The sequence below is a fragment of the Salvelinus sp. IW2-2015 genome, linkage group LG4q.1:29 (genome assembly GCF_002910315.2).
Source record: "Salvelinus sp. IW2-2015 linkage group LG4q.1:29, ASM291031v2, whole genome shotgun sequence".
Lineage (NCBI taxonomy): Eukaryota > Metazoa > Chordata > Actinopteri > Salmoniformes > Salmonidae > Salvelinus > Salvelinus sp. IW2-2015.
Genome location: NC_036842.1, coordinates 82,573,643 through 82,594,593, shown reverse-complemented (window position 1 = coordinate 82,594,593; position 20,951 = coordinate 82,573,643). Strand labels below are relative to the sequence as shown.

Below are 20,951 nucleotides of genomic sequence, written 5' to 3'. Positions count from 1 at the left end.
GTGCCGTGCGGACGGGAGACCGGCTGCAATTGTAAGTCGGCCTAATAAAAAAAAATCCTACTTCTATTAGGCTGTTAAGCCTCATAACTGGCTGTGGTAGGCTGTGTTACTTAATTTAGGTATAGGCTCCGAAGAAATAGACTCCAATTACGCCCTCTTGTTGTCTGTAAAGTCATATTAAAATGAAGATTATTGTTGAAATTAATTGCTCGACTGGTGTTGGTTTTCTCCATCTGTTGGTGTGCAACACTTACATAACAAGTTAGCAATATTTTTAGCACCAGTCACTGTTCACCTCCAATTGATTGCTCTGCAGTTGCCGCCAGTTGTTTAAAAAAAATGTATCCTTTATTTAACTAGGCAACTCAGGTAAGAACAAATTCTTATTTACAATGAAGGCCTACCGCGGATGACGCCGGGCCAATTGTGCGCCACCCTATGGCACTCCCAATCACAGTCAGATGTGATACAGCCTGAATTCAAACCAGGGACTGTAGTAAAGCCTCTTGCACCGAGATGCAGTGCCTTATACCGCTGCGCCTAAATCGGGAGCCATGACCAATATATTATATTTTTTTCAGAACATTAACCGTGTGTAGGTAGATGTGTGTATGTAGATGTGGAAAGATAAATACAAATTATTTGTTACAAGTTGGGGATTGGGGGGGGGGGGGTCACACACACCTAGCTCAGCTATTAGACAAATCTTTAGTAAAGGTTGAAAAGTCTATTCAGCTAATAGCCCATCCTGCTACACTTGTGAAAAACTAATAATACTTTTTCCCCTTTCCACGTGTTAGATTCCAATTGATAAAGTGTTTTTAGCCACAATCGGCCTCAACCCCAATTAATACATTTGAGCACAATCGATAGCGTGCTGGACTTCGGGCTAGAATGTTGAGGGTTCGAAACCTGCTCCCTGCTTGTTTCATTACATTATTATGCCGGTCTCAGAGCAAATAGCCTAGATTGTTACTCCCATCTCGTTCCTGCTATCTTCCACGCATAATTCTCCACCTGAGTGGCTCGCTTGTGGGTGTGCTGGCAGGATGTACTGTTTTTTATTCTGTATATATGAATTACAAATCAGCCTTTACTTAAATCATGTTCCATCTATTGCATAGTTACAATGTGTAATCATTGATGTCCCAAGAGCGGTAAACACTGTTGAAGTGTATAATTGTAATTCATACATGCAGACACAGCATCATTCAAAGAATGGAGTTTGATACACCTGGTATTGGATATGACTGAACCCCCCAAAAATTGCTCAATACCGATTTTCGTAAATTAACTTGATGACAACAAAATATGCACAATCGTTTATCTCTAACATACTCCTTTCAACTGTAAATGTTTTTCTTGACTCGTTATGACGTTATAATTACTTAAATTAGCGTTCACCATAATGTTTTGTCAGCCATCTTCGCTGAAGAAAGTCACCAGGGACAGGTGGCTCGCGTCAAATTCATCATTGGAACCACTCGATATGATTGGTTATATTAAAACCTTGGGACCCAAATGCATAATGAGTGCTCTAACTCTCCCTTGCTGTGGTCTGGAGCAATGAAGCCCTGATGCTGGGTACCTCTAAATCCCGCGGTGTAAGCTCGCAAGGTTTAAAGGAGGAACCACTGTATGATGAAACTGGCTCTCATGAGGCCCAACACAGGAATGGAAGACCCAGAGTTACCTGTGCTGCAGAGGATGAGAATTAACTGCACCTCAGATTGCAGCCCAAATAAATGCTTCACAGAGTTCAAGTAACAGACACATCTCAACATCAACTATTCAGAGGAGACTACGTGAATCAGGCCTTCATGATTGAATTTCTGCAAAGAAACCATTACTAAAGGACACCAATAAGAAGAAGAGACTTGCTTTGGCAAAGAAACAAAAGCAATGGACATTAGACCGGTGGAAATCTGTCTTTTGGTCTGATGAGTCCAAATGTGAGATTTTTCTTGTCTTTATGAGACACAGAGTAGGTGAACGGATTATCTCCACATCTGTGGTCCCCACAGTGAAGCATGGAGGGGGTGTGATGGGAGTGGGGTTGAAATTTTTTCAGCCTGTGATTGTCAAACAAATAACTGCCGGTCTCACAGTAATTGATCGTTAATTAACATAAACACATTCTGCATCTCCTGGCTACCACACTTCCCTACAAGCCACTGATGCAGACCTCTGGAACATCTACATTCTAAAAAGTCTAATAAAACCATGCAATATAGCCTTCACCATCACAATAAATCTATAATTTATTTTAGATAGGTCTGAAGAAACATGATATGAAGAAAATGTAGTCTATTTCAGAAGAACAGAATAGCACTCTGCGTTGTCCTTATATTAGGCCCTGATATGGCTATGCCATATGGCTGTGGGTTACACTAGTTCATTTAGCAGACAAGATTTGCTTAGAATTAGGTGGCATTATTTTATACTATTTTATAATATGAAGAATATAACTGAACCCAGCTGAATAAAATAGAAAGGGTATTTCCTCCAAACGATTTGAGGGAGTGCGGACATGCGGCTATTCTGTGTTGAGCGGTTAACAAAGTAACAGTTACTCTTATTTGCTTAATTTAGAGTTATTTAACTGTAGTTGTGATACAAATGTTGGGCTATATGTTTAGATTTTTAATACATTCTAAGGCTACATGATGCGACTCTAATGATGATTCGAAAATGTTGCATGAAAGGCATGAGCTCTTTGTTTTTTTGCGCAGGCTGTACACACTTCAGTCTCTCATTCACAATTGACAAGCACTTGATAATGGCTCAAATTTCCAAGCTGCATCCCCTTTGTGTGGCCATAATCCCCCTAAAAAATCCATGCATTTTGCGGTTGTGCCCTTGGGCTGCATATAATAATTATAATTCCCTTCTCCCCGCTGCATGCCAAAGCACCTCTCACTCACATGGTTCTCAGTCACGTGATCCGGTCTTTCTCACAGGCTACAAGTTAAGACACATCGGGGACGCAACTAAGCGTGTCCTAATCCAATTCCGAGGCGCATACTGAAGATATTGGAAGAACTGTTCACATTTACTTTTTTGTATTGTTAGCTAGCTAGCCTAACAAACAGCAAAAGCACGAGCCTATGTCAACCTAATATCCCCCATAGTACAAAAGTTGACATTCTATTCTGTGCAAGATTTTTTTTTTTCTTCAAACATAGCCCGGGACATTCTCAAAAGTGACCACAAATGTGATTATGCATGTAATGCTTTTATTATAAAAAAGGTGCATTTTGGTGAAAATGATCTTCCCAAAACGTTAAACTCACGTGCTGCGTATGTATGCCAGCTAGGCTTTACAAACATTGTAAAGCGATTAACGTGCTTCATTTTAAGAAGTTATGTCCACTTTAGTGTTTGATGCAAACCTTATCAAAACATATAGGCCTATGGGCTAGGCTACATGGGGTGTGCAACTATGATTTGAAAAAGTCGCAAAAAAAGGGCATGCCTTATTGGCATCATTCACTAGGCATCACTGGGCTTCATTCACAAGTCATAGGCTTATATTGTCACCTATCACACTATTCTTGATTTAATCTTATCACATAATATATGTGTGTGAAATTTGTTTTGATTTAGAATGGACCATTATCATTCACCTGTCTCGAAACAGGGGGGGAAAATATATGTAATCCTTGCACTTAAATAGCGAATGGAGTACGCTTTTCCCGTAGTTCATTTTCATGCCAGCCAGGTAGGCTGTAATCCTGTTGTAAAGAGAAGAAATGTGCTTAAATTTAGGAAAGTTGAGAAATTAATATKGTAGGCCTAGCCTATAGAAAGCTGATGGAATACTCCTCTTTTTCATAGGGGCCATCACTCTGTTTTCTTGCACAATTGCATAGCCTATAGAAATGTTGCACAACATGAGCTCATGGGCTCTCATGAAGTGTTTGATTCGATTTTCAATTACATTTGCATTGATGTCAGACTGATTAGAGGGATAATAGTGCGTGGTACCAGTGCGTGGTACCAGGCAGTTAGCAAGTTTGGAAGGCTACTAATGACCATCAGCAACATCAGAGCTTGGAGAAGCCTAATTACCGTGACTAAATGGTCACGTGGAATTTGACTGCCATCATGACTCGCGACAGTGGGTGTGGCGGTAATTCGGTCACCGTTACAGCCCTAGTCCTGACTACAGCTCTGTCTTCTGTGGCAAAAGCAGTCTCGGCTGGTTGAAGCGGAGTGGGAAGGATAATTTTTAGTGTTTCAGTTTTCCATGAATCATCATAATCCATATAAAGAGTTTACAGTTAAAATGCCAAAATAGCTACATGTGCAAACGTTATCGTCTCAACTGTATCAAAAAGTAGTTTCCATTGCTAGCTATTGTTAGCTAGCCAGCCAATTGCAAACAGGTAACGTTATAGCCAGTTAGCTAGATGAGCTAGCTAGCTGAGCTGGTCAGTTGCATTCTGCTGTTAATGTTGATTGCTGATGTGCTAAACCATTCATGATGATAATCTTTTTCATGTTTGTCAGTTTGTCATGATTAACTAGCTAGCTACTGAAAATTGCCACTGTGGTGCGAATGCTAATCAAACTCCATGTTTTTAGGTATAGGGACACATGCTAAGTTGGCTAGGCAGCCATGATGAAATATTAGCTAAATAGCTAGCTAGCTATTGGATTATAGATTGAGGTCGTTTTTTTTGCACGTTCAACTAGCTGGCTAGCTAGCTGAATACCATTTACATCTAGCCAGCTAGTAAATATGAAGCTAAATATATACTGAACAAAAATATAAAAACGCATCATGTAGTGTTGGTTCCATGTTTCATGAGCTGAAATAAAAGGATCCAGAAATGTTCCATACGCACAAAAAGCTCTCAAATAGTGCACAAACTTGTTTACATCCCTGTTAGTGCGCATTTCTCCTTTGCCAAGATAATCCATCCACCTGACAGGTTTGGCATATCGAGAAGCTGATTAAACAGCATGATCATTACACAGATGCATATTGTGCTGCGGACAATAAAAAGCCACTCTAAATTGTGCAGTTTTGTCACACAACGCCACAGATTGGCATGCTGACCGCAGGAATGTCCACCAGAGCGGTTTCTAGATAATTGAATGTTAATTTCTCTACAATAAGCCGCCTCTAACATTGTTTTAGAGAATTTGGCAGTACGTTCAACCGGCCTCACAACCGCAGACCACATGTAAAAACGCCAGCCCAGGACCTCCACATCTGGACAGCTAATGTAATTGAGGAGAATTTATATCTGTAAAAAAGCCCTTTTGTGGGGAAAAACTCATTCTGATTGGCTGGGCCTGGTTCCGGCTTCCAAATGGGTGGGCCTGGCTCCCAGGTGGGTGGGCCTATCCCCTCCCAAGCCCACTCATGGCTGCGCCCCATAGATTCGGGCCTAATTTATTTATTTAAATTGACTGATTTCCTTATATGAACTGTAACTGTAACTGTAAATATTTTTGTTCAGTATAGATAGTTATCTTGTGTCTGCATTGTTTGGTTGGAAGCAGGTTGAGTGTGTACCAGAGGAGGCCGGTGGGAGGAGGTATAAGAGGACGGACTCAATGAATTGTCAGGAATGTAAAAAAATGGAACGTTATTCAAACACATGGAAACCACGTTTTTCCTCTGTTCCATTCCAGACGTTAGAATGAGCCCTTCCTCGTATAGCGCCTCATACTAACCTACACTGGTGTGTAAAGGGCATTTTAGTACAGCTGTAGCAGTCAACAGGCAACAACAAGCTATAGGGGATTAATTAATTCATGTTTTAACCTATTCTTCTGGAATTTGTCTTTCAGCATAAACCTGCTGTCACCACAAGTAGGAGATGAGCGAGGGAGAACAAGAAAAAAATACAGGTATTTTGTCTTTGTACTTTTAGCTTATTGCTTGAAATTGGGGGTCAATAAATGTTATTTTGTCATGCTAAGTTTCAATATTTGGTCTATTTTTGTTTGATTTCATCCTTTACAGCTTCTATTGTCTGTAGCCTGCTGGATATTGGTGGGAACTGGAATGCGCTGTTGAGCCAGAGCATCCCAAACCTGCTCAATGGGTGACGTCTGGTGAGTATGCAGGCCATGGAAGAACTGGACATTTTCAGCTTCCAGGATTTGTGTAAAGATCCTTGAGACATGGGGCCATGCATTATCATGCTGAAACATGAGGTTATGGCGGCGGATAAATGGCATGACAATGGGCCTCAGGATCTCGTCACGGTGTGCACTCTGTGCATTCAAATGGAGATCGATAAAATGCAATTGTGTACATTGTCCATAGGTTATGCCTGCCCATACCATAACCCCACAGCCACCATGGGCACTCTGTTCAAAGCGTTGACATCAGCAAACCGCTGGACAACAACACCTGCAATCTGTCCAGTACAGTTGAAACCGGGAAGAGCACACTTCTCTAGCATGCCAGTGGCCATCGAAGGTGAGCATTTGCCCACTGAAGTCAGTTATGACGCCGAACTGAAGTCAGGTTAAGACCCTGGTGAGGAAAATGAGCATGCAGATGAGCTTCCCTGAGACAATTCCTGACAGTTTGTGCAGAAATTCTTTGGTTGTTCAAACCTACAGATTTATCAGCTTCCTGGTATGACATGGCGCCAGTTGAGATGGCTGCCGTTTTACAGACTTCTAACCAACTGTGCTATTGTGTGTGTTTTTTTAGCATTATTTGTAACTTATTTTGTACATAATGTTTCTGCCACAGTCTCTTATGACCGAAAAGTGCTTCTGGATATCAGGGCAGCGATTACTCACCTCATACTGGACAAATATTTTTTCTTTAACAAGTCGGATGCGAAAGATTTACTTCAGACATCCGACAAGGCCCAAATCCTCGTCATTCGCATGAGAAAGAGACATATCAGGGACGTAGTTCGGGGTGCCTTGTAAGGATCCGACGGCGAGTGGGTAATCTGCCTCTACCATCAGTCCTATTAGCCAACGTACAATCATTGGATAACAAAATAGATGAGTTACGTCCACGAATATCCTACCAATGGGACATTAAAAACTGTAATATCTTGTGTTTCATCGAGTTGTGGCTAAACGATGACATGGATAACATACAGGTGGCGAGGTTTACGCTGCATCAGCAAGATAGAACAGTTGCCTCCGGTAAGACAGGGGGTGGTCTGTGCACAAAATCGAATATTAAGGAAGTCTCAAGGTTTTACTCACCTGAGGTAGAGTATCTCATGATAAGCTGTAGACCACACTATTTACCAAGACAGTTTTTAATCTATATTTTTCGTAGCTGTCTATTTACCACCATAAACCGATGTTGGCACTAATACCGCACTCAATGAGCTGCATAAGACCATACGCAAACAGGAAAACACTCATCCAGAGGTGGCGATCCTAGTGGCTGGGGACTTTAATGCAGGGAAACTTTAATCCGTTTTACCTCATTTCTACCAGCATGTTAAATGTGCAACCAGAGGGAAAAAAACTCTAAACCACCTTTATGCCACATTCAGAGACGCATACAAAGCTCTCCCTCGCCCTCCATTTGGCAAATCTGACCATAATTCTATCCTCCTGATTCCCACTTAGAAGCAAAAACTAAAGCAGGAAGCACAAGTGACTCACTCAATAAGGAAGTGGTCAGATGAAGCAGATGCTAAGCTAAAGGACTGTTTTGCTACCACAGACTGGAATATGTTCCGGGATTCCTCCAATGGCATTGAGGAGTACACCACATCAGTCACTGGCTTCATCAATAAGTGCATTGATAACGTTGTTCCCACAGCGACCATACCCCAACCAACTGGATTACAGGCAACATCCACACTGAGGTAAAGGGTACAGCTGCCTCTTTCAAGGAGCGGGACTCTAACCCGGAAGTTTATAAGAAATCCGGCTACACCCTCCAACAAACAGGCAAAGCATCAATACAGGACTAAGATTGAATTGTACTACACCGGCACCGACTGCAAACTATTAGACTACAAAAGGGAAGCACAGCCGCGAGCTGCCCAGTGACACGAGCCAACCAGACGAGCTAAATTACTTCTATGCTCGCTTCGAGGCAAGCAAAACTGAAGCATGCATGGAAGGATTGTCTTGGCAAAGGAGAAATGCTAACTAACAAGGATGTAAACAAATTTGTGCACATCATTTGAGAGAAATAAGCTTTTGGTATATATGGAACATTTCTGGGATCTTTTCTTTCAGCTCATGAAACGTGAGATCAAACCATTTACTGTTGTGTTGATACAGTGCATTCGAAAACTATTCAGACCCCTTGACTTTTTCCACATTTTGTTACGTTACAGCCTTATACTAAAATGTATTTTAAAAATCCTCATTAATCTACACATAATACCCCAAAATGACAAAGCAAAAACAGGTTTTTAGAATTTTTTGTAAATGTATTAACAATAAAAACAGAAATAACTTATTTATATAAGTATTCAGACCCTTTGCAATGACACTTGAAATTGAGTTCAGGTGCATCCTTTTCCCATTGATCATCCTTGATGTTTCTACAACTTGATTGGAGTCCACCTGTGGTAAATTTAATTAATGGACATGATTTGGAAAGGCGCACACCTCTGTGTGTTGTGTGTGTGTGTGTGTGTGTGTGTTGTGTGTGTGTGTGTGGTTTGTGTGTGTTGTGTGTGTGGTGTGTGGTGTGTGTGTGTGTGTGTGTGTTGAGTGTGTGATATATATATATATATCCACAGTTGCAGTGCATGTCAGAGCAAAACCAGGCCCTGAGTTCGAAGGAATTGTCTGTAGAGATTCGAGACAGGATTGTGTCGAGGCACAGCTCTGGGGAAGGGCACCAAAACATTTCTTCAGTATAGAAGGCCCCCCAAGAACACAGTGGCCTCCATCATTCTTAAATTGAAGAAGCTTGGAACCACCAAAACTCTTCCTAGAGCTGGCTGCCCGGCCAAACTGAGCAATTGGGGGAGAAGGGCCTCGGTCAGGGAGGTGACCACCCAATGGTCACTCTGACAGAGCTCTAGAGTTACTCTGTGGAGATGGGAGAACCTTCCAGAAGGACAAACATCTCTGCAGAACTCCACCAATCAGGCTTTTATGGTAAAGTGGCCAGACGAAAACCACTCCTCAGTAAAAGGCACATAACAGCCCACTTGGAGTTTGCCAAAAGGCACTTGAAGGACTCTCAGACCATGAGAAACAATATTTTCTGGTCTGATGAAAATAAGATTTAACTCCTTGGCCTGAATGCCAAGTGTCACGAATGGAGGAAACCTGGCACCATCCCTACGCTGAAGCATGGTGGTGACAGCATCATGATGTGGGGATGTTTTTCAGCGACAGGGACTGGGAGAGTAGTCAGGATCGAGGGAAAGATAGATCCTTGATAAAAACCTGCTCCTTAGCGCTCAGGACCTCAAACTTGGGCGAAGGTTCACCTACCAACAGGACAACGACCTTAAGCACACAGCCAAGACAATGCAGGAGTGGCTTCGGGACAAGTCTCAATGTCCCAGCCAGAGCCCGGACTCCATCGAACATCTATGGAGAGACCTGAAAAAAGCTCTGCAGCGACGCTCCCCAGCCAACCTGACAGCGCTTGAGAGGATATGCAGATAATGGGTAACTCCCCAAATACAGGTGTGCCAAGCTTGTAGCGTCATACCKAAGAAGACTCGAGGCTATAATCGCTGCCCAAGGTGCTTCAACAAAGTACTGTGTAAAGGGTCTGATTAATTATGTAAATGTTTTTTCAGGATTTTTTTTTATTCATTTGCAAACATTTTTAAAAACCTGTTTTTGCTTTGTCATTATGGGGTATTGGGTGTAGATTAATTAGGAAAAACATGATTTAATCAATTTTAGAATAAGGCTGCAATGTAACAAATTGTGTTAAAAGTACTCAGTACTTTCCAAATGCACTGTATTTTTGTTCAGTATATTTTTGAGAAGATCCGGGCTTTTGCAATGAAAAGGCCATGGACAGTACATGTCCTGCTCTAAAGGGCTGGACAGAAATATGTTCTCAGGCTAGATTCCTTTGTTCATATCATCACCTGAACCAAAGTCACTCAAATAATCTTATGATACAGACCTAGGTAGTGTTTTTACCTAAGCCTTTGTTTTTTAAGTTTTTCCTAATTGTAGGCTACTACCTTTAGTTAATAAAGTATTTTAATGTTGAAATATTTTCTTTGTTTTTTAAGTACTTACAATGTGAATTCTTTAAGAGAATGTAGTCTAAGGCTTTAGACTACAGGGTATGAACGACGCTAAATGGGTGTACACAAAGAGCAGCACTGTAGCTGTTCAATGTGAAAGGTTATCTTTATTATACAATAGGCAATGTAATACTGTTAATGGTTTGCCTAATGGAGGAACTTGGTGAGCTAATGTTCAGAAAATCCAATTTGGCAAAAGTATTCCTTTTGTAAATATTAGTGCTGAGCGATTAGTGCTTTTTGAGGTTGGTTCGGTTTCGGTTCGATTATTAAAAAAATAACATTTCAATTTCGATAAAACTTAACATTAAATGCACTATGCATTATGTGGGTTGAATGCTGTAACAGAATAAAACAATGAATAAAAGTCTGATTACCGCTTATCACTTATTTACCATAATTAATTCACATTACTTTAATAAAATAATTCAGTTGTGTACATTTCATTTGATGACTATTACTTCATTCCAAGTCATCATCTCATCTCTATAGAGCTACTGCATATGATATCTGTTACATCCGAGAAGTTAGCATTATTAGTGAATGTGCATGGTTCTGGTTAAACTTGTAACAGAACGTTTGAAAGACATAAGTGATTAAACTATTTTGATAAAATAATATAATGATTAGTGGGTCTCAATGTTGTGGTAGGCTTATATTTAGCCTAGGTATAATTTCACAAGCCCTGAATTCATTAGATTACTCCTGACTGTTTGAAATGCAGTGTACTTAACGTTTATTTGTGCAAGAAATCTTATTTAGAGAAAACGTAAAAATTCCGATAAATATTGTGAATCGCTCATAAGTTTGAAAAAAAGATAGATATGATTTTTAGGCCATATCACCCAGACCTACAGAGTACTCCCCCACCCTAAACTCCATTACATCCCACAGGCAAATTAAACCGTACAAATACTGTAGCTTCACTCCACAATAGTTTATTGTGAAATATACGGTCTCAAGAGAACCAGATACCTTAGACCTGTGATTCAACATATAACCTGCTGCAAGCAACACTAATTGACTAGTGAGTATGTGTACCTGATAATACTGCTGTGCTCTGGGGTCCACAGGTGCGGGTGGGTACTGAGCAGGAAGATATGATCCTCTGCCATCTGGGTACTCCGGGTAGGCACCTCCGTAGTATCCCCCATACACCTGCCCTGGAGGAGGTGGGCCGTACCCCAGCTGGCTTCCCAGAGACGAGGGAGGTCGCTGTGAGTCTGTAGGGGCTGGCTGGGCTGGCTGGGCTAGAGGAACCCCGGTTCCTGGTGGAGGGGGGTTGGCTAGAGGCACATGTCCCCGAGGTCCAGGGTAAGCCGCAGAGGGGGTGGGTGCATTCCCCGTGGCAGGACCCTGCATTGGGGGTGGGTACTGCTCTTGCGGTGGTGGTGCTCCACTGAGAGGGGCTGCAGGGTCATCTCCTTGGCCTTGGTGACCAGGCTGGGGCACAATGGGTGGCTCAGAGGGTGGTTGTTGGGTGTTTGGGGCCACTGGGGGGGACATGGGTTCGGCAGGTATCTGTGTTGTGGAGGCGTCCTCGTTGCCTCTACCCACCTGCTGAGCATCTTTGGTGACCTGCAGGTAAAACCCAGGAGCGTTACTCGCCAGGGGCGGGCCCTGCTGGAGGGAGAGAGGTGGCAGCCCTGCGGCTTGGTTTGGGATCTGAGATTGGTGCATAGAAAAATCAAGCAGCTCGTAATTTGAGAGCTGATTATAATTGGCGGCACCAGGAGCAGCAGGAAGAGGAGCCTGCAAATTAACAGGTAGAGAAGAATGGTTGTTTCCGCACATTGATTGGACCTTTGAGAGAGGGGACCGAGCAGGCTGGGACAGGGATGGTGGGGGCGTGATCTCTGGTTTAACCCCTTCCCTGTCATCCCGAACAAGATTGAGGGGGCTCTGGCTAGAGGCGGCGCTGAAGCTCATTGGTGTAGGGGTAAATAATGGGTTCTGATTGGAGCGCAAGGGAGGACCGGGCTGTGCGGCACTGGCCCCTTGAGCCTGCGAGGGCGGCCTCACAGGTACTGTGGCCTCCCTGGGGCTGATCTGATTGGCTGCGAATGCAGGGTTACTGGGAGGAATCACACTGTAATTGGAGGTGGGTGGGGCAATCAACACGGGCTGGTGAAGCGATTCAGACACCAGGAGAGAGGCATAGCCCAGATTGGGCTGCGAGTCAGACGTGTCCCCCTCACTCACCTTAGGAGGGTTCTCCAGGTTCTCCGAGGGGTGCTGGGAGGGCGGAGGGGCGCATTGAGGGGGCTGAAGGTCCAGGGAGCCATCCTCGGGGGGCTGGATGACCTCGGCACTGGGCTCTCGCAGTGGGGCAAGGACCGGAGGGGCAGCGGGGACCAGCAGGATGTTGGTTCCCAGGCTAGCGGGGTCATGTTGGGCCCACAGGGTGGTGGCAGGGCTCTCACAGGGCCGGTGGGCCACATGAGCCCGGGACGAGGGCCTGGAGTGGGAGTGACTCAGAGGGTATGCAAGAGGAGGTGCTCCAGCTCCATCCCCAGCTTGAGTGTGCCCTGTAGCTGCTCCGTAGACATTCTCAAGGTTGTCTGGAGGCTGCTCCAGGTTCCCAGGCAGAGAGTCAGAGCCCCTCTCCGCCACCATCCGGGCACGGTCCACCTCCGCCGGGCGCACTGCGACACTGTGTGAGCGCACAGGCTCAAAGGAGGAGTTGGCACTAGCCTGGAAAATGCCGGTGGGTTTGGGAGGACTGGGCGTAGGGGGTTGGCTGTGGCACATTCTCTCCGGGATGCTCTGGTAAGCAGCGGCCATATTCCCGGCCGGAGAGGTGTCAATCTGCTCAAAGTAGCCTCCGGCAGCGGCTGAGGAGAATGCGTCCTCTGAGGGACGAGGGCTCTCCTGCTGGATGAAGGTGCCCACCACTCCTTGGTGCCGGCGTGGAACTGTACCAGTGCCGCTGCCGTGGCTCAAGTTGCTGTAGCTCGAGGACACGCTGGCAGAACGTATGGGCCGGGGGACAGAGTCGGGGGTCTCCAGATTGGGGCCTGCCTCGTAGCAATCTCCCCCGTGGGCGGCTGCTGCAGCAGGGCTGTTCTGGTGCTCGCTGGGTAGGACCTCCTGGTTGGGCACACACTCCAGGTTCTCCACATGGTCAAACTGGGCCTCAGCAGGTTTCTGCTGGATGGGTTTGCCAGCTCCAGGAAAGTTACCATCGTTCATGTAGGTTAATGATTGGCCAGCTTGTGGGGGGGGCCCACGGTAACTGTGGGTGGCCTCTGCACCTGCCACCGGGTTGGGTTGGGGTTGAGGGGATGACATCTGCTGGTGATTATGGGAGGGCTGGAAGTCCTGGAGACCATTCACTGCCCCGGCTCCCTCTCCGGCAAGGGTCTCCTCGTTCTCCACGTCGTTTCCTTTGAAAAACATGGAGATGGTGCCGTCTGGGATGAAGGGGACCGGCGCTGGGCCAGGGGTTGATGCATGGTAAGTTCCATAGTGGGATCCATGGTGAGACCCGGCCGAGTCGTGCCGATAGTGAGATCTGGCTGAGTCGGGCCGAGCCAGGCCAGGACCAGCACCCATCTGGTGGTAGACCAGGTCCTGGGGGTGCTGGTTGAACCAGGAGTCCAGGGTGGCTGAGCTCTGGCTGAAGTAGGTCTGAGCCTGAAAATGGGCGTTGTGTTGCTGGGGTGTGTTCGCACCTGCCAGGTCAGGCCACTGGGAGCTAGTTGGCCTGTCTGGGTGCTGAGGAGGTGGTTGGGGCTGGTGTTGCTGCTGGGGGTGTGTTGGAGGGGTGCTGTGGGGCAAGGGTGTGTGTGGAGATATCTGGGACTGGGGAGCGGCATTACAAACCTGGGGTAGAGGATCACTAGTGGGTTGGAAATAGTTCTGAACCGACGGGGGGCGGCTCCCATGGTCGGGCACCCACTGAGACAAAACGGGAGGCACAGGCTTAAAGAGCATCGCCTGAGGGTGATGGTCTCCTCCGTGGTCCTGGCCATAAGGCGCTTGGCCAGACATAGGGGCTGAGGCCATGGGAAGGTGTCCTGGGGTCATCGAGGGTGCTGGCTCCCTAGAGTTAAAATAGCCCTGCTCTGCACTTGGTGGTGCATGGCCTGGCGGGCCAGGTAGCTGTCCAGGAAAAGGGACAGGGGACGCAGTACCGTGAGGGGTTAAGATGCTTACCCCTGGGGTAGAGGGCGGTGGTGGGCCAAGGGGCACAGCCCCAGCCTGTGCACTATCCAGTGGTTGTGGTTGGTGCAGCCCCTGACCCATGCCAGCCTGGTGGTACATACTGGGAGGCGGGGCTTGCATAGGCAGAGGGCTGCTATTGGGTGGCGGCGGGTGACCACCTGTAGCCATAGGAGGAGGGGCTTGCCTGCCAAATGCGAAGGGGTCTGTCATGGGCTGGGCAGGTAGTCCCGCCATGACCGCTGCTCCTGTATGCTTGTGGGGCCTTGTCCTCCGGAAGGCATTGGGCCCAACGCTGGCAGGAGGGGGGCCGGATGCACCAGGGGGGCCGGTCCGAGGAGGGGGCTGCATGGCTGCAGTTCTGACAGGTCCAAGGACCAGGCCACTCGATAGTGACGTCACTGAAGAGGTTGAGCTCAGACTTGGCTGTAGGGAGAAGAGAGAAAACAGTAGGGTTATTACTGTGCTTTTGTTGGACTGACCCACCACACCCATATTTGCTCCAAGCTATGTACCTAACCATCTTGTACAGCGTGGCAGTTCTAATGTAAGCCTGATAACAGGCTAAAGATTCTAGAAGATTGTGGAGCTCCAGAACAAAAGCATTGAATTCCAGAACACAAGCACCCCACTTTCCTTGACCAACAGGATTGCATTTGTTACATCCGATTCTCTGCAGCACCCTGAAGTCCATTCTAGCAATTTGGCCATATTTCTGCTAGTGTACAGGAAATGCAGAAATTCCTGAGTAGCTTAAGGATTTAAGGAGGATAAACCTTTTACACCCGCTTATCCACACAAACAGACCAAGATATTTATTTGTGTATAGGTGAAGTTGTGTATGTGCGGTATCTCACTGTACCGTGTAGCTCAGTTGTTGGAGCATGGCGCTTGCCATTCCAGGGTTGTGAGTTCAATTCCCCAGTGCAAAAAAGTAATGAAAATGTATTCACTCACTATTGTATGTCGCTGTGGATAAGAGCGTGTGCTAAATGACAAAAATGTATCTCCAACAACCGCTTGACTTCATCAAGGCAAACTGAGCATATTTAAAAGGCTTTTGTGGTGAGTGTGCTACATCCTAAAAGCAAATTGTGTGGCAGCGATAAAGACTGCTAATCTCGCATTGAACTTTGGAGTTATGGTCATTTTCACAACAGGAAAATAAAGCATTTTACAACATCCAGAGCCATGTTAGCTATGCATTTGAGCAAATAATACCTAATTAATTAGATTTTCCACAGACCTATACTAAGGGAATTTCAGAACACTCATGAATCCTTATATTCCAAACATTACTGAGAGAGGAGCGTGTTGCGTTGGGATATCTACTGCCACTATATGTCTGTTTGTCATAATATGACACTTGTCACTGAGGGAGCATGGCGAGGGGTTTGCTGACATAAGCAGCTGAAATGTCAGTATGCAAGAGGATTAGCGAACGGAACTCTGATCGGCCAGATCTAGCTAGCTTTTGTTGGACGACCACTTTGCGCCTTGTATGCGCCACTGCTGTCACGACCTAGAAGGCAATCGTAGCTATATAGCTTGTTCCAGTCGCTGGGTTTCATCATGAAAGCTAGGTAGGATCCTAGCTTGCTCGCTTCCATGGATTAAACATCAAGGACGACAGACGGCAAATTTCAATTTGGAGACATCGTAGATAAATATTGCATAACGACGTTAGCAATAGGTTATGAAAGCGGAAAAGGACCCTAGAGCTTTTGTGCTAAGCGTCAGTGCTATCCGGAATCCTTGGGACGTCCCTACCAATTTTAAATGTCAACTTCAATGGGATAGGGACGTCCCAAGGATCCCGGTTAGTACCGGGATGTGTCAAGTGTCAACGTCAAACTGAGCTGCATTCTAGCTAGCCAACTAGGCTACCACTATGAAATAGATAGCAACAAGCTAACTGCAATAAAATATAGTTAGCTAGCTAAAGTACTGTCCTATCCTTGACAAACCACCAGGTTACATCCTTCGGACAACGTGTCCAATGTTAGTTAGCTATTTAACAACACAACTTCGTGAGTGAATAATTTTGAGAGTCCGTACAGCTACCGGACATTGGCGTCTACAGAAGCTAGCTACCTACCTAACGTTAGCTATCCAATTTAGCTAACGTTAGTTAACTGATTTATTGCAGCCAACATTTGTTCACAGATTGAGAGAGCAGCACATCAAATGGATGACACAAAACGTGTTGATTAACTTAGATAACATACAGAATATTACAGGATTGGATGTGTAGCATCAATACGCTGTTATTACAAGACTTAGCTACAAATCCGGTATCAGGAACTTCGGATATAGCTAGCTATAGCCTTTTCACGATTTACTTGATGACTGACAGGTAAGTTATAGCTAGCCAACATGTACTTAAATAGCGAATTATTTCTACAATACTCTGAATACCAAAATACTGACCATTAGTCCTTACGAACAACACATTATCTTACCTCTTTACGATAAAATAAAAGATGAAATGAAGGATTAAATAGGAAGTTCTTACAAATGTACAGGACAGTGAGGCTGAAACACAGCCGCCATATTCGATAAACACATCCTACTAGGCTACGTGTATGCTACCAGCAACGTCACTCTTGTGCCACGTTCAAAACAACTAGGAATTAAAAAATCTCCGACTTCAGTGCGTTCAAAACAACTAGGAACTCTGAAAAAAAACGAGTCCGTCTGGGAAAATTCGATTTGAACGGTCATCCAAGTCATAATTCCAACTCCGGAACTCGAGCCTCTTTCTAGAGCTCCGACCTCAAGATCGCTGATGTCATGATTTGACCTTGTATTTTTCGGAGTTCCAGTTGTTTTGAATGCGGCATAATAACAAACACAGTTGCCTCAAGGGGGCAGGGTTCCGGTCTAGAATCACGGTTTCGACTGATCCTACAGTCTTGCTTCTTTACTGCAGTTTAACTGAAGCCCGGCCCAGAAAGACAATAGAGCCCCACAGTGGAGGTGTCATAATACTCATGAAAACCTAGTGGTCAAGCGAAAATGGTTCCAAACGTTTTTCCACCATTAATTGTCCCGAATGGGGTTTTAGAAACACTTAAAATAAGGGCTGTGTTTCGTGTAAGCTTCCCCTGGAGTGACGATTTGATAGCAAAGTAAATCTCTTTCGGACAAGGTGACTTTTATCAATATATTCAGCTCTATTTACTCAAAGATTAGAAAATGAAAATTATCATCAAAATAGAAATCATGCAAAACTACAAATCCCTGCAAGCTCCTGCACATAATCTCTAGCTGACACCTTTGCAAACAGGTATTGTGTCAATTTAAAACCAGCAGAAGACTGTTCACAGAATTGTCCATTTTAAGAAATGTAGCCAATTTATTCATTACTACATTTACCTAACATTAGATAGTTAATCCAGAGGTTCTTAGCCTTGTACTACATTTACCTAACATTAGATAGTTAATCCAGAGGTTCTTGGCCTTGCCTCGATATAGCAGTCTAGTCCAGATCATCATTGTAGTTCTTTATGATAGCCACATTAGCAGTGAATTAGCATTTCATTTTTGGGGGGTAAATAGAGGCAAATATATTGCTATATATTCCCATATGGGAAATATGAATGGTGGAAAAACGAGTGGAACCATTTCCCTGTTTGACCACTTGGTTTTATGGGTATTAACTCATACTATGGCACTCTATTTTCATAGATAGCCACATCACCCGATTAGTATACAAACAGGGATGGGCAAAAATGTAAAAATACAATGAGAAAATACAGATACAAAATACCATAAAGAAATGTATTAACATAAACTACAAAATACATGTATTTTGTATTTTAAAATACAAAAATGTATTTGCAAGTAGCCGGCCTGAACAGCAACAACATTCTCAGTAACGGTTATGAAAACGTTTTACTAGTTATTGTAGTATAAAGGACCGCGCACTTCATCTGAAAGGAGTTACGGTCTTGAAGCTACTGATGAGTTGTGATCTAAAGTCTGTTAATAAACCTTGTTATTTTATATTTTAAGTTTTGTTTCACTAGTCATCTATATACCCACCTAGTCAACTAGTCCTCCGGTCATAAGAAACTACAACATGTTATCAGAAGATTTACATTTACATTTAAGTCATTTAGCAGACGCTCTTATCCAGAGCGACTTACAAATTGGTGCATTCACCTTATGACATCCAGTGGAACGGCCACTTTACAATAGTGCATCTAAATCTTTTAAGGGGGGGGGTGAGAAGGATTACTTTATCCTATCCTAGGTATTCCTTAAAGAGGTGGGGTTTCAGGTGTCTCCGGAAGGTGGTGATTGACTCCGCTGTCCTGGCGTCGTGAGGGAGTTTGTTCCACCATTGGGGGGCCAGAGCAGCGAACAGTTTTGACTGGGCTGAGCGGGAACTGTACTTCCTCAGTGGTAGGGAGGCGAGCAGGCCAGAGGTGGATGAACGCAGTGCCCTTGTTTGGGTGTAGGGCCTGATCAGAGCCTGGAGGTACTGAGGTGCCGTTCCCCTCACAGCTCCGTAGGCAAGCACCATGGTCTTGTAGCGGATGCGAGCTTCAACTGGAAGCCAGTGGAGAGAGCGGAGGAGCGGGGTGACGTGAGAGAACTTGGGAAGGTTGAACACCAGACGGGCTGCGGCGTTCTGGATGAGTTGTAGGGGTTTAATGGCACAGGCAGGGAGCCCAGCCAACAGCGAGTTGCAGTAATCAGACGGGAGATGACAAGTGCCTGGATTAGGACCTGCGCCGCTTCCTGTGTGAGGCAGGGTCGTACTCTGCGGATGTTGTAGAGATGAACCTACAGGAACGGGCCACCGCCTTTGATGTTAGTTGAGAACGACAGGGTGTTGTCCAGGATCACGCCAAGGTTCTTAGCGCTCTGGGAGGAGGACACAATGGAGTTGTCAACCGTGATGGCGAGATCATGGAACGGGCAGTCCTTCCCCGGGAGGAAGAGCAGCTCCGTCTTGCGAGGTTCAGCTTGAGGTGGTGATCCGTCATCACACTGATATGTTCTGCCAGACATGCAGAGATGCGATTCGCCACCGGTCAGAAGGGGGAAAGGAGAAGATTAGTGTGTGTCGTCTGCATAGCAATGATAGGAGAGACCATGTGAGGTTATGACAAGCCATGGACTTGGTGTATAGCGAGAATAGGAGAGGGCCTAGAACAGAGCCCTGGGGGACACCAGTGTGAGAGCACGTGGTGAGAAGACAGCTTCTCGCCACGCCACCTGGTAGGAGCGACCTGTCAGGTAGGAGCCAATCCAAGCGTGGGCCGCGCCGGAGATGCCCAACTCGGAGAGGGGTGGAGAGGAGGATCTGATGGTTCACAGTATCGAAGGCAGCCGATAGGTCTAGAAGGATGAGAGCAGAGGAGAGAGAGTTAGCTTTGCAGTGCGGAGCGTCCGTGATACAGAGAAGAGCAGTCTCAGTTGAATGACTAGTCTTGAAACCTGACTGTTTGGATCAAGAAGGTCATTCTGAGAGAGATAGCGGGAGAGCTGGCCAAGGACGGCACGTTCAAGAGTTTTGGAGAGAAAAGAAAGAAGGGATACTGGTCTGTAGTTGTTGACATCGGAGGGATCGAGTGTAGGTTTTTTCAGAAGGGGTGCATCCTCGCTCTCTTGAAGACGGAAGGGACGTGCCAGCGGTCAGGGATGAGTTGATGAGCGAGGTGAGGTAAGGGAGAAGGTCTCCGGAAATGTCTGGAGAAGAGAGGAGGGGATAGGGTCAAGCGGGCAGGTTGTTGGGCGGCCGGCCGTCACAAGACGCGAGATTTCATCTGGAGAGAGGGGGAGAAAGAGGTCAGAGCACAGGGTAGGGCAGTGTGAGCAGAAGCGGGTGTCGTTTGACTTAGCAAACGAGGATCGGATGTGCGTGACCTTCTTTAAAATGGTTGACGAAGTCATCTGCAGAGAGGGAGGAGGGGGGGGGAGGGGGAGAGGATTCAGGAGGGAGGAGAAGGTGGCAAAGAGCTTCTGGGTTAGGAGGCAGATGCTTGGAATTTAGAGTGGTAGAAAGTGCTTTAGCAGCAGAGACAGAAGAGGAAAAGTAGAGAGGAGGGAGTGAAAGGATGCCAGGTCCGAGGGAGGCGAGTTTTCCTCCATTTCCGCTCGGCTGCCCGGAGCCCTGTCTGTGAGCTCGCAATGAGTCGTCGAGCACGGAGCGGGAGGGGAGGACCGAGCGGCCTGGGATAGGGGACATAGAGAGTCAAAGGATGCAGAAAGGGAGGAGAGGAGGGTTGAGGAGGCAGAATCAGGAGATAGGTTGGAGAAGGTTTGAGCAGAGGAAGAGATGATGGATGGAAGAGGAGAGGGTAGCGGGGAGAGAGAGCGAAGGTTGGACGGCGCGATACCATCCGAGTAGGGCAGTGTGGGAAGTGTTGGATGAGAGCGAGAGGGAAAAGGATACAAGGTAGTGGTCGGAGACTTGGAGGGGTTTGCATGGGTTAGTGAGAACAGCTCTAGTAAAGATGAGGTCGAGCGTATTGCCTGCCTTGTGAGTAGGGGGGAAGGTGAGAGGGTGAGGTCAAAGAGGAGAGGAGTGGAAAGAAGGAGGCAGAGAGGAATGAGTCAAAGGTAGACGTGGGGAGGTTAAGT

At 45.8% G+C, this 20,951-nt stretch overlaps 1 protein-coding gene across 4 annotated transcripts in view; it reads right to left on the bottom strand.

Annotated features, from left to right (window-relative positions):
* sec16a (SEC16 homolog A, endoplasmic reticulum export factor) overlaps positions 1-16,943 on the bottom strand; it is a 79,091-nt gene extending 62,148 nt beyond the window's left edge. Inside the window, exons 1-3 of one of the 4 annotated variants that reach the window (XM_023985878.2) lie at positions 16,817-16,930; positions 12,393-14,780; positions 11,232-11,768 (exon numbers count right to left, since the gene is read on the bottom strand). In XM_023985878.2, the coding sequence (XP_023841646.1) occupies positions 11,232-11,768; positions 12,393-14,705 (2,850 nt within the window). In that variant the 5' untranslated portion in view covers positions 14,706-14,780; positions 16,817-16,930. Of the gene's footprint in view, positions 1-11,231; positions 14,781-16,816 lie in introns of all 4 variants that reach the window. The other 3 variants (XM_023985876.2, XM_023985877.2, XM_023985875.2) reach the window with 3 other exon arrangements.
* Between the last annotated feature and the right edge of the window lie 4,008 nt (positions 16,944-20,951).